This window comes from Rhinoderma darwinii, chromosome 1 (genome assembly GCF_050947455.1).
Source record: "Rhinoderma darwinii isolate aRhiDar2 chromosome 1, aRhiDar2.hap1, whole genome shotgun sequence".
Lineage (NCBI taxonomy): Eukaryota > Metazoa > Chordata > Amphibia > Anura > Rhinodermatidae > Rhinoderma > Rhinoderma darwinii.
In genome coordinates, this window is record NC_134687.1 from 625602567 (window position 1) to 625615343 (window position 12777).

Consider the following 12777-nt stretch of genomic DNA (forward strand, 5'->3'; position numbering starts at 1 on the left):
GTAGTCACAAAACGGTAGAATATTTTTATCCAGACTATTTACAATTAAATAAACTCAGCAGTGATTCCAGTACAGGGGCAATGATAACAGTATACAGGCAGTGTTACCAATATAGCACCAGACAGTAATACCAGTAATGGGACAGTGATACCAGTATAGCACCGGGTAGTAATACAGTATAGAAGCATTAATATTAGTATAGGAGCAGTAACACTAGTATACGAGCAGTGATATTAGTATAGGGGCAATGATACTAGTATAGGGGCAGTAACATTAGTATAGGGGCTATGATAGCAGTATAGAAGCATTAACACTAGTATAGGGGTAGTAATATCAGTATAGGGACAGTGATATCAGTATAGGGGCAGTGATATCAGTATAGGGGCGGCTATATCAGTATAAGGACAGTAATACCAGTATAGGGGTAGTGATATCAGTATAGGGGCAGTAATACCAGTATTGGGGTAGTGATACCAGTATAGGGGCAGTGATATTAGTATAGGGGCAGTGATATCAGTATAGGGGCAGTGATATCAGTATAGGGGCAGTGATATCAGTATAGGGACAGTAATACCAGTACAGGGGCAGTAATACCAGTATAGGGGCAGTAATACCAGTATAGGGGTAGTGATATCAGTATAGGGACAGTGATATCAGTATAGGGACAGTAATACCAGTATAGGGACAGTGATATCAGTATAGGGGCCGTAATACCAGTATAGGGACAGTGATATCAGTATAGGGAGAGTAATACCAGTATAGGGACAGTTATATCAGTATAGGTGCAGAATTACCAGTATAGGGACAGTGATATCAGTATAGGAGCAGTAATACAGTATAGGGGCACTGATATCAGTAATTAGGCAGTGATATCAGTATAGGGGCAGTAATATCAGTATAGGGGCAGCGATATCAGTATAGGGACAGTAATACCAGTATAGGGACAGTAATACCAGTATAGGGGTAGTGATATCAGTATAGGGCAGTAATACCAGTATAGGGACAGTGATATCAGTATAGGGGCAGCGATATCAGTATAGGGGCCGTAATACAGTATAGGGACAGTGATATCAGTATAGGGACAGTAATACCAGTATAGGGACAGTGATATCAGTATAGGGGCAGTAATATCAGTATAGGGACAGTGATATCAGTATAGGGACAGTAATACCAGTATAGGGACAGTGATATCCGTATAGGTGCAGAAATATCAGTATAGGGACAGTGATATCAGTGTAGGAGCAGTAATACAGTATAGGGGCACTGATATCAGTAATTAGGCTGTGATATCAGTATAGGGACAGTAATACCAGTATAGGGACAGTGATATCAGTATAGGGGCAGTAATATCAGTATAGGGACAGTAATATCAGTACAGGGGCAGTAATACCACTATAAGAACAGTGATATCAGTATAGGAGCAGTAATATGGTATAGTGGGCACTGCTATCAGTAATGGAGCAGTGATATCAGTATAGGGGCAGTGGTATTAGTATAGGGGCAGTGATATTAATATAGGGGCAGTGATATCAGTAATGGGGCAGTGATATCAGTATAGGGGCAGTAATACCAGTATAGGGGCAGTAATATCAGTATAGGGGCAGTGATGTTAGTATAGGGGCAGATATTAGTATAGGGGCAGTGATATCAGTATAGGGACAGTGATATCAGTATAGGAGCAGTAATACAGTATAGGGACAGTGATATCAGTATAGAGGCAGTGATACCAGTATAGGGACAGTCATATAAGTATAGGAGCAGTAATACAGTATTGGGACAATGACATCAGTAAAGAGGCAGTGATATCAGTATAGGGGCAGTAATACCAGTATAGAGATAGTGACATCAGTATAGGGACAGTGATATCAGTATAGGGACAGTAATACCAGTATAGGGACAGTGATATCAGTATAGGGGCAGTAATACCACTATAAGAACAGTGATATCAGTATAGGAGCAGTAATATAGTATAGTGGGCACTGATATCAGTAATGGGGCAGTGATATCAGTATTGGGGCAGTAATACCAGTATAGGGACAGTGATATCAGTATAGGGACAGTAATACCAGTATAGGGACAGTGATATCAGTATAGGGGCAGTAATACCAGTATAGGGACAGTGATATCAGTATAGGAGCAGTAATACAGTATAGGGGAACTGATATCAGTAATTAGGCTGTGATATCAGTATAGGGGCAGTAATACCAGTATAGGGACAGTGATATCAGTATAGGGACAGTAATACCAGTATAGGGACAGTGATATCAGTATAGGGGCAGTAATACCAGTATAGGGACAGTGATATCAGTATAGGAGCAGTAATACAGTATAGGGACAGTGATATCAGTATAGAGGCAGTGATACCAGTATAGGGACAGTAATACCAGTATAGAGATAGTGGTATCAGTATAGGGACAGTGATATCAGTATAGGGACAGTAATACCAGTATAGGGACAGTGATATCAGTATAGGGGCAGTAATATCAGTACAGGGGCAGTAATACCACTATAAGAACAGTGATATCAGTATAGGAGCAGTAATATGGTATAGTGGGCACTGCTATCAGTAATGGAGCAGTGATATCAGTATAGGGGCAGTGGTATTAGTATAGGGGCAGTGATATTAATATAGGGGCAGTGATATCAGTAATGGGGCAGTGATATCAGTATAGGGGCAGTAATACCAGTATAGGGGCAGTAATATCAGTATAGGGGCAGTGATGTTAGTATAGGGGCAGATATTAGTATAGGGGCAGTGATATCAGTATAGGGACAGTGATATCAGTATAGGAGCAGTAATACAGTATAGGGACAGTGATATCAGTATAGAGGCAGTGATACCAGTATAGGGACAGTCATATAAGTATAGGAGCAGTAATACAGTATTGGGACAATGACATCAGTAAAGAGGCAGTGATATCAGTATAGGGGCAGTAATACCAGTATAGAGATAGTGACATCAGTATAGGGACAGTGATATCAGTATAGGGACAGTAATACCAGTATAGGGACAGTGATATCAGTATAGGGGCAGTAATACCACTATAAGAACAGTGATATCAGTATAGGAGCAGTAATATAGTATAGTGGGCACTGATATCAGTAATGGGGCAGTGATATCAGTATTGGGGCAGTAATACCAGTATAGGGACAGTGATATCAGTATAGGGACAGTAATACCAGTATAGGGACAGTGATATCAGTATAGGGGCAGTAATACCAGTATAGGGACAGTGATATCAGTATAGGAGCAGTAATACAGTATAGGGACAGTGATATCAGTAAAGAGGCAGTGATACCAGTATAGGGGCAGTAATACCAGTATAGGGACAGTGATATCAGTATAGGAGCAGTAATACAGTATAGGGACAGTGATATCAGTATAGAGGCAGTGATACCAGTATAGGGACAGTAATACCAGTATAGAGATAGTGGTATCAGTATAGGGACAGTGATATCAGTATAGGGACAGTAATACCAGTATAGGGACAGTGATATCAGTATAGGGGCAGTAATACCACTATAAGAACAGTGATATCAGTATAGGAGCAGTGATATCAGTATTGGGGCAGTGATATTAGTATAGGGGCAGTGATATTAGTATAGGGGCAGTTATATCAGTATAGGGTCAGTGATAATAATATAGGGGCACTGATATCAGTAATGGGGCAGTGATATCAGTATTGTGGCAGTGATATTAGTATAGGGGCAGTGATATTAGTATAGGGGCAGTGTTATCAGTATAGGGGCAGTGATAATAATATAGGGGCACTGATATCAGTAATGGGGCAGTAATATCAGTATAGAGGCAGTAATACCAGCACAGAGGCAGTGATATCAGTATAGGGACAGTAATACCAGTATAGGGACAGTGATATCAGTATAGGGGCAGTAATACTACTATAAGAACAGTGATATCAGTATAGGAGCAGTAATATAGTATAGTGGGCACTGATATCAGTAATGGGGCAGTGATATTAGTATAGGGGCAGTGATATTAGTATAGGGGCAGTGTTATCATTATAGGGGCAGTGATAATAATATAGGGGCACTGATATCAGTAATGGGGCAGTGATATCAGTATTGTGGCAGTGATATTAGTATAGGGGCAGTGATATTAGTATACGGGCAGTGTTATCAGTATAGGGGCAGTGATAATAATATAGGGGCACTGATATCAGTAATGGGGCCGTAATATCAGTATAGAGGCAGTAATACAAGCACAGAGGCAGTGATATCAGTATAGGGACAGTAATACCAGTATAGGGACAGTGATATCAGTATAGGAGCAGTAATATAGTATAGTGGGCACTGATATCAGTAATGGGGCAGTGATATCAGTATTGGGGCAGTGATATTAGTATAGGGGCAGTGATATTAGTATAGGGGCAGTGATATCAGTATAGGGGCAGTGATAATAATATAGGGGCACTGATATCAGTAATGGGGCAGTAATATCAGTATAGAGGCAGTAATACCAGCACAGAGGCAGTGATATCAGTATAGGGACAGTAATACCAGTATAGGGACTGTGATATCAGTACAGGGGCAGTAATACCACTATAAGAACAGTGATATCAGTATAGGAGCAGTAATATAGTATAGTGGGCACTGATATCAGTAATGGGGCAGTGATATTAGTATAGGGACAGTGATATTAGTATAGGGGCAGTGATATCAGTATAGGGGCAGTGATATCAGTATAGGGGCAGTGATAATAATATAGGGGCACTGATATCAGTATAGGGGCACTGATATCAGTATAGGGGCAGTGATATCAGTATAGGGGCAGTGATATCAGTATAGGGGCAGTGATAATAATATAGGGGCACTGATATCAGTATAGGGGCACTGATATCAGTATAGGGGCACTGATATCAGTATAGGGGCAGTGATATCAGTATAGGGGCAGTGATAATAATATAGGGGCACTGATATCAGTATAGGGGCACTGATATCAGTATAGGGGCAGTGATATCAGTATAGGGGCAGTGATATCAGTATAGGGGCAGTGATATCAGTATAGAGGCACTGATATCAGTATAGGGACAGTGATAATAATATAGGGGCAGTGATATCAGTATAGGGGCACTGATATCAGTATAGGGGCACTGATATCAGTATTGGGGCAGTGGTATCAGTATAGGGGCAGTGATATCAGTATAGGGGCAGTGATAATAATATAGGGGCACTGATATCAGTATAGGGGCAGTGATATCAGTATAGGGGCAGTGATATCAGTATAGGGGCACTGATATCAGTATTGGGGCAGTGATATTAGTATAGGGGCAGTGTTATCAGTATAGGGGCAGTGATATCAGTATAGGGGCAGTGATATCAGTATAGGGGCAGTGATATCAGTATAGAGGCAGTGATATCAGTATAGGGGCAGTGATATCAGTATAGGGGCAGTGATATCAGTATAGGGGCAGTGATATCAGTATAGGGGCACTGATATCAGTATAGGGGCACTGATATCAGTATTGGGGCAGTGATATCAGTATAGGGGCAGTGATATCAGTATAGGGGCAGTGATAATAATATAGGGGCACTGATATCAGTATAGGGGCAGTGATATCAGTATAGGTGCAGTGATATCAGTATAGAGGCAGTGATATCAGTATAGGGGCAGTGATATCAGTATAGAGGCAGTAATATCAGCACAGAGGCAGTAATACCAGTTTAGCTCCAAGTTACACGATGTAATGGTGGTTTTGTTTCCTTATTTACTACTAGTAACCCCCCTCCGCCCCCCGCTTGTCATGTGACCACAGCCTATGTGACTTTCCCTTTAAACATGGCGTCCTCCTGCAGTACGGAGTGGGAGAGGCGAGCGGGGGTTTTGCGGGGAAGATGCGAGGGGCTGCAAGGAGGAGGACGCGCGGGTGAGACATGAACAAAACAGGAGGTGCAGGGGCTGAGCAGCGGCAGCAGGGGGCGGCCAGGAGCACAGCCCCGGTGTCTTCAGCCCACCTCTACCTGCTGCTTGTTGGACTACTAGTCCCAGCATGTATTACTGCGCTCCATGCTCGAGGTCGTGGTATCTATCAGAGTAATGTGCTGCAGTTCATATATACATTCTACACAGTGCCCAACCTAGTGTTTGTCACCTCTGCTGCTGTGGGACTACAAGCCCCAGCGTGCGAACAATGGGGGATCTCCCCCAGCAATCCCAAAAACTCTCCAGAAACAAGAAATCCTTCAGATGTAGTCATTTTTTTTTTTTAAGGAAAAGTGTAACCAAATTAAATGGGCATTAAAAAAAAAATCCTCCTAATAACGTATATGAAAAGGGATGATCTATTTAAGTGGATTGTCCAGCGTATCGGGGCTTCTCTCATAGATGTGTACGGCATATAAATAGGAGAAGTCCTAATGTCAGATTAGTGGGGTCCCCAATAATGCGGGGTGTACTGTTCCCTATTTATGGAGAATTGACTGCGCTGATTTGGCTTTTTATGACGGATCCGGATGAAACTAACATTTTTCTAACAATATTTTTTACGTATAATTTTTCTGTCGTCTTTTTGTGTTTTCCTGCTGTAGACGCCCTTTTATTGAAGGCTTTAGCTGCGCTGCGGATGTTGAGTGACAAGTGCCAGGAGGAGGCGCAGAGTTCTGACAGGTCCTCGTGTTTGGGACTTTACAGTCAGGTATTATCAACGTAACCCTTTCCTGCTGCAGCCATTTTTTTTCCACCGTCGATATAGACATATGAGGGGTTTTTTCAAATTCTTTTTTAGGGATGAGTTGGCGTTTTTAACGGCACCGTTTATTGTACCATATAATGTACGGAGGAACTTGAAAAAGCTATTTTGTGGGATAGAATAAGAACCGCAATTTCCCCGTTGTTTTTTGAGTTTTGACTTTACGGTGTTCAATGTGTGATTAAAAACGACGTGTTATCTTTATTCTGCGGGGGCAAGACGGTTACGGTAATACAAAGCTGATATCGTTTTGTCTTTTTTTTTCTACTTTTTATAATCTAAAATTAAAAAAATAATTATTTTTTTTGCGGTTTTTATTTTATCAATTGTTTAGGTTGTTACGGACACGTCGACGCCAATTATGTTTATATTTGTCGACATTATTTTAGTTAAAAAAATGTAGTGTTTTTTTTTTTTTTTTTATTGTATATTTTTGAAGACTTCCTTAAATTTGACTGCAGTATCTAACTAGTTGAACGGCCGGGATTGGAATAATTTCTGTGTTCTGGCCGTCAGAGCGAGGCGTTAGCTGTAAAACACAGTTGACCCCGGCTGCGGATAGATCGGGCTTAGCTCCTGAGCCCGCTACATACTACTCCCCGCCATGATGTACGTCATGGTAGGTTAACGGGTTAAACGGAAACACCAGCTTTATTATAATTATGAGGTGTAATATGGACGAGCCGCTGGAACCATAGACACAAGGCCGCTTGGAGTCGGGCAATAATGTGATCGATCGCACTAGCGTCTGCAGCAGTCCTGGAGTGTTACGCAGCAGGGCCAGATACACGCGGCTGTAGGGAGTGTTCACACGTGGAAGATTTGTTGTAGAAATTCCATCGTTTCTGAAACGGATGCAGGGATTTTTGCAAACCCCATTAAGATAAATGGGACAGTTGCCAAAATTTCTGGAACAAATATGCCGTGTGAGAACTTACCCTTAGGCTGGGTTCACACGAGGTCATTACGTCCGTAATGGACGGAACGTATTTCAGCCGCAAGTCCCGGACCGAACACACTGCAGGGAGCCGGGCTCCTAGCATCATAGTTATGTACGACGCTAGGAGTCCCTGCCTCTCCGTGGAACTACTGTCCCGTACTGAAAACACGATTACAGTACGGGACAGTTGTCCTGCAGCGAGGCAGGGACTCCTAGCGTCGTACATTGCTAGGAGCCCGGCTCCCTGCACGGTGTTCGGTCCAGGACTTCCGGCCGAAATACGTCCGTCCATTACGGACGTAACGTGCTCGTGTGAACCCAGCCTTAGGCTAGATTCACACAAACATTGTATACGTCTGTCTGCTGTCAGTGAAAACAACGGACAGCACACGGATCTATGAAACTCGCTGCATGTCCTATTCTGGTGCGTTTTGGCGGATCAAGTGAAATCAATGGGTGCGTGAAAATCACGGACAGTGCTGTACGTGACTCGTGCATCAGTTGCTAAATAAATGTAAAAAAAAAAAAATGTGCACCAACTCCGTCATCAAAAACTGATGCCGCACGGAACACACACTGATGGCACACGGGACTGCAACGCAAGAAAAACGCAGACGTAAAACAGACACGTTTGTGTGACTCGGGCTTTTGTCTACTTGTTTTTTGGGGGGCTGGCAGCTATTGCATGTCTGGTGGTGGGCTGAAGAGGGGGGTGAGCAGCTCCATAATCCATTTCTGGCCCTGGTGTGTGTAATACGTTATTATTTGCACTGAATTTATTTGATTTTATTCCCCTCGTTCAGGCGTTATTAGACATTACATTCTTGGAAGAAAATCAGCTGGTGGATGAAGAATTCCCAGGAGACGATTCTCTGCAGAAAGTGAGAGAACTTGTACAAATCTTATCAGAACCTGAGCGTCTGCTTGGAGAAAGTCACCAGCAGGTAATTTTATTATTTTTCGGTAAATGCATGCTGGGAGTTGTAGTTTCACAACAGCTGGAAAGCCACTACTGGTGGAGACTGTCGCCTTTAAAAATGTTGCTTTTCGTTCGAAAAAAAAAAATTTTTTTTTTTCTTTTGAACACACTTTTTATGATCTCCTTAGTCCTGTTCAGACCGCCGCAGTTTCAGAGATGGAAAATATATAAAAAAAATAGGTCCGGTTTACCAATGCTTACAATTTTTGTACAGTATTAGAATAACATGTTGTTTTTTGTTTTTTTCTTAAAGCAGCGCCACAACTATCCACAGGTTGAGTGTGGAATTGCAGCTCAGCTGCATTGAAGTGAATAAAACGGAGCTGCAATTCCAGACACAACACATTGACCGCTGTGGTGCTGCTTCTAGAAGCAAGTTTGCAGGTTTGTTTTTTTTCAAGGAAACAATAGTACTGTCGACTGTGCTATTGTTTCCGTGAAAAAAATACCCCCAAAAAAACAACATTTTACGGAACAGAAACCTACAGAAACTGAAGCATTACCATCGAAATCAATGGTAATGCAAACTGAAGCGATACTTTCTGTTCATCGGTTCCTCTGACAGAAAGGGTGAACGAAACCCGATGCTGATGTGAACAGGGCCTTACATCTTGTTCTCACCATGCCTCAGTCAGAAGGTGCTGACACTTGCCCAGAGTCTGCAGAGCGCAGCGCCGACGCCGGCCCAGTAAATTATGTTCTGCTAGGGAGACTAGACTTTAGATGAAGTCGGGATTACTCAAAAAGACAAAAAAAAAACATTCTGTCACACTTGCAGAGAGAATTTGCAAAGAAAACCAATCTTCTTTAAGGGTTTTTTACGACCATAAATCCAATCATCTTTGGTCTCCCTTTCTCAAGCGAATATTCAAGTTCACTCTTTTACACTCAACCTGCAAAATTTTTCTGGTGGTCCTGCTAGATTCCCTCGAGCGTACATCCTAAGGGTATGTTCACACGCAGTAGCAAAATACGTCTGAAATTACGGAGCTATTTTCGTCTGAAAACAGCTCCTGATTTTCAGACGTTTTTTAACAACTCGCGTATTTTACGGACGTAATTGGAGCTGTTTTTCTATGGAGTCAATGAAAAACGGCTCCAAAAACGTCCCAAGAAGTGACATGCACTTCTTTGACGCGGGCGTCTTTTTACGTGCCGTCTTCTGACAGTGACGCGTAAAATTACACCTCGTGGGAACAGAACATCGTAAAATCTATTGAAAGCAATGGGCAGATGTTTGTAGGCGTAATGGAGCTGTTTTTTCAGGCGTAACTCGAGGCGTAAACCGCCTGAATTACGTCTGAAAATAGTGCGTGAAAATGTGCCATGTACTCATAAAAACAAAAAAGCTGCGCTACACCAGGCCGGCTGAACAGTCCTTTAAACGACCCCTCCCCCATGCATTAGCCAGTTCCATATAGATATGGAGGAGATGGAACAATCTTTATCTGGCGGATCTTACAGAGATGCAGATCCAGAGAGTATAAAAAATGCAGCGTGACTTTTTCATCCCTTATTCATTTCTGTTTGTCGCTTCCCACAATACGATAATATCTGAGTTTATCACGTCATGTGCATTACTGAAGAATGAAATTCTATTTTTATCAGACTTTAGTTCTTGACATAGAAGTTGTGGAATGTCTGCTCTGGAGGCGAGGAGCGCTGCTGTATATGTACTGCCATACAGTAGGAGAGAGGGAAAGATGGGAACTAAAGGATCCAGGAACCTTCCACCAGGTACTTGTTATTGAAGATGAATGTTCGATGTTGCGCCAGGGAGGTACAAAGAGCGTCTCTCCCTCTGGAGGACCTGGCACGACCAGGCGTTACACGGACACTCTATTGACTTCACTGAAAACCGTGTAATTCCAAAGTTCACCTGTGGTGGTGCTGCAGGGAAATGTAACACTTGTTTCCCCACTGATTACAGCTGACTGTTTTTAATTTGTGTTGTTTTTCAGTGTTCGGGTATGTTTACACGCTAAACAAAAAACGGCTGTAAAATACGGAGCTGTGTTCAAGGGGAAACAGCCTCTGATTTTCAGCCGTTTTTTTTATGTGTTTTTTACGACAGTTTTTGGAGCCATTTTTCTATTGACCCAATGTACAACTGCTCCAAAAACGGCTCAAGAAGTGACACACTTATTTTTTTACGGACGCCTTATTCACACGAACGTGTTATACGTCCGTGCTACGCGCGTCGCACGGACCTATGTTAGTGAATGGGGCCGCTCAGACTGTCAGTGAATTTCACACAGCGTATGTCCGCTGCGTAAAACTCACGACATGTCCTATATTTGCCCGTGTTTCGCGCAGCACGCACCCATTGAAGACCTGTAGTTTTCATCCGTAATTACGGATAAAATTGCGGACCCGTTCATTTCTATAGGCCACGGACACCTTTCCTTATCTTTACAGATGTGTGTCCGGGCCGTTGAAATGATCCGCAAAATATATAACATGTCCAATTCGTGTCTGTATTTGCGGCACGGACTCCTATGGGCGCTTTTGCAATCGTGAGCGGCTCCGTATTTGCAGACTGTAAAAACCTTTACAGTTGTGTGAATAAGGGGTGAAACCTAAATACTAAAACCTTTTTTTTTTTTTTTTTTTTTTGTGTTACCCTTAATCAGTGTCTTCAAGATGGCGTTTATTACCTACGGAAAATGCTCCATATACGGAGTCCTATCCAGCTGGATGACAATGTTTCGTTTTCGGACCTAAGCACTGCCACTCTGTTGGAGAAAGGTAAAAGGGCACAGGCTTACAGAGGACGCTAGTGATGCCAACCCTAAGGCCGTGTTCACATGTTGCAGCCATATCCTGTATTTTGCTGAAATAACAGTAGAAACCGAGATATAACAGCAGTGTGTGAACAAAGCATTACCGGCACGCACGCGCGCGCAACAAAAAAGTGTTGGGGAATTCTTAAATTTTTCTTCCATGCGATGTGCAGGGATCTTCAGTGACAACCACGTGCTGGCTCTGATGTACTGCGGGGAGATGTGTTACTGGGCGCTGAGATATTGCCGGGACGTGGAGCAGAATTCTCCCCACAGATTGGAACCGCCGACTCCAAATCAAGGTCTCCACTTTAAAGACATTGGGGAGAAGGTACTGGACACTTATGTCGGGGTATGTGAGGGGTCCCTGTCAGGACAAGGATGGAACACGGATAATGCAAAGAAGATCCTACAGTATCTCAAGGAAGACATGGTGTGATCATGTGGAGTGGCATCCATTATATGTACAGGATTAGATGTTATTAAAGCCTCAGATTATTTGTATGTAAAATATATTAAAGGGGCTTTCACAAAGAATTTAACTTTTTTTTGTTAGCCCCTTTCAGGTCTATGCAGGCACACAGACACCCCCGAAATACATTTTAACCTGTTTTTTTTTCTGACACCTCCTGTGATTCCATCCAACACTTCCATATGTTTGTCTTGTACATTTCTGGTCAGCCTCAATTTTCGTTTGTCGTAGCGTTGGCATCTCCTCCCTCTTCATATTCGGCAAACACCTCTGAAATGTAAGGCCAGCCTATTTCAATACTCCTTTCCCTCCTACTCTACCGTCTCTGCCTCCCTACTACACCTTCATGTGATAACATCCTACACCTCCCAGCGTCTGTCCACTTCACCTCCGTGTGCCATCTTCTCGAATGCGCAATGAGAGCACTTAACGGAGTGCATCTGTGGGTGTACTCTGCTTTTATGTACCCGTACACATCGGCGAAGAGCATTATGGGGGATGTGTGGGACGTAGGAACAAGAGGATTTAATAATTGCAATGCACAGGCTGCTGTCATGTCTGTTTTGGATTGAAAAAAAATCTGAGCTGTCTCAATAACTGGTTTTCTGCGGGTGCCGCCCTGGTAATTGATGTCTGCCACGGCCATGTCATTGTACATCTGGACTCGAATGGGCTGCTTTGCCAGGATTTCCTTCCAGTAGGGGGCAGAGCAGAAAACCGCTCCAAGATGTTGATGGGCAGGAGAGTTTCTTCAGGGCTCCAACAGCCTTGAGTCATGTGTAATTAGGTCTCATTAAGTTCCATAGAGGATGAAGCAGAGAGACTTCATGACAGAGGACATGCCTGTTCAGGAACTAGAGTTCAGGATGGGGCAAAGCAAACCATCCGTCTTAGGG

At 42.9% G+C, this 12777-nt stretch overlaps 1 protein-coding gene across 2 annotated transcripts in view; it reads left to right on the plus strand.

Moving 5' to 3' along the window:
- Window positions 1-11946, plus strand: part of RIMOC1 (RAB7A interacting MON1-CCZ1 complex subunit 1) — a 48279-nt gene extending 36333 nt beyond the window's left edge. The window contains exons 1-6 of one of the 2 annotated variants that reach the window (XM_075842385.1): window positions 5798-5885; window positions 6547-6653; window positions 8451-8591; window positions 10235-10363; window positions 11260-11374; window positions 11583-11946. In XM_075842385.1, the coding sequence (XP_075698500.1) occupies window positions 5798-5885; window positions 6547-6653; window positions 8451-8591; window positions 10235-10363; window positions 11260-11374; window positions 11583-11848 (846 nt within the window). In that variant the 3' untranslated portion in view covers window positions 11849-11946. Of the gene's footprint in view, window positions 1-5797; window positions 5886-6546; window positions 6654-8450; window positions 8592-10234; window positions 10364-11259; window positions 11375-11582 lie in introns of those variants that run through there. The other variant, XM_075842393.1, reaches the window with a different exon arrangement.
- Window positions 11947-12777: the final 831 nt, after the last annotated feature.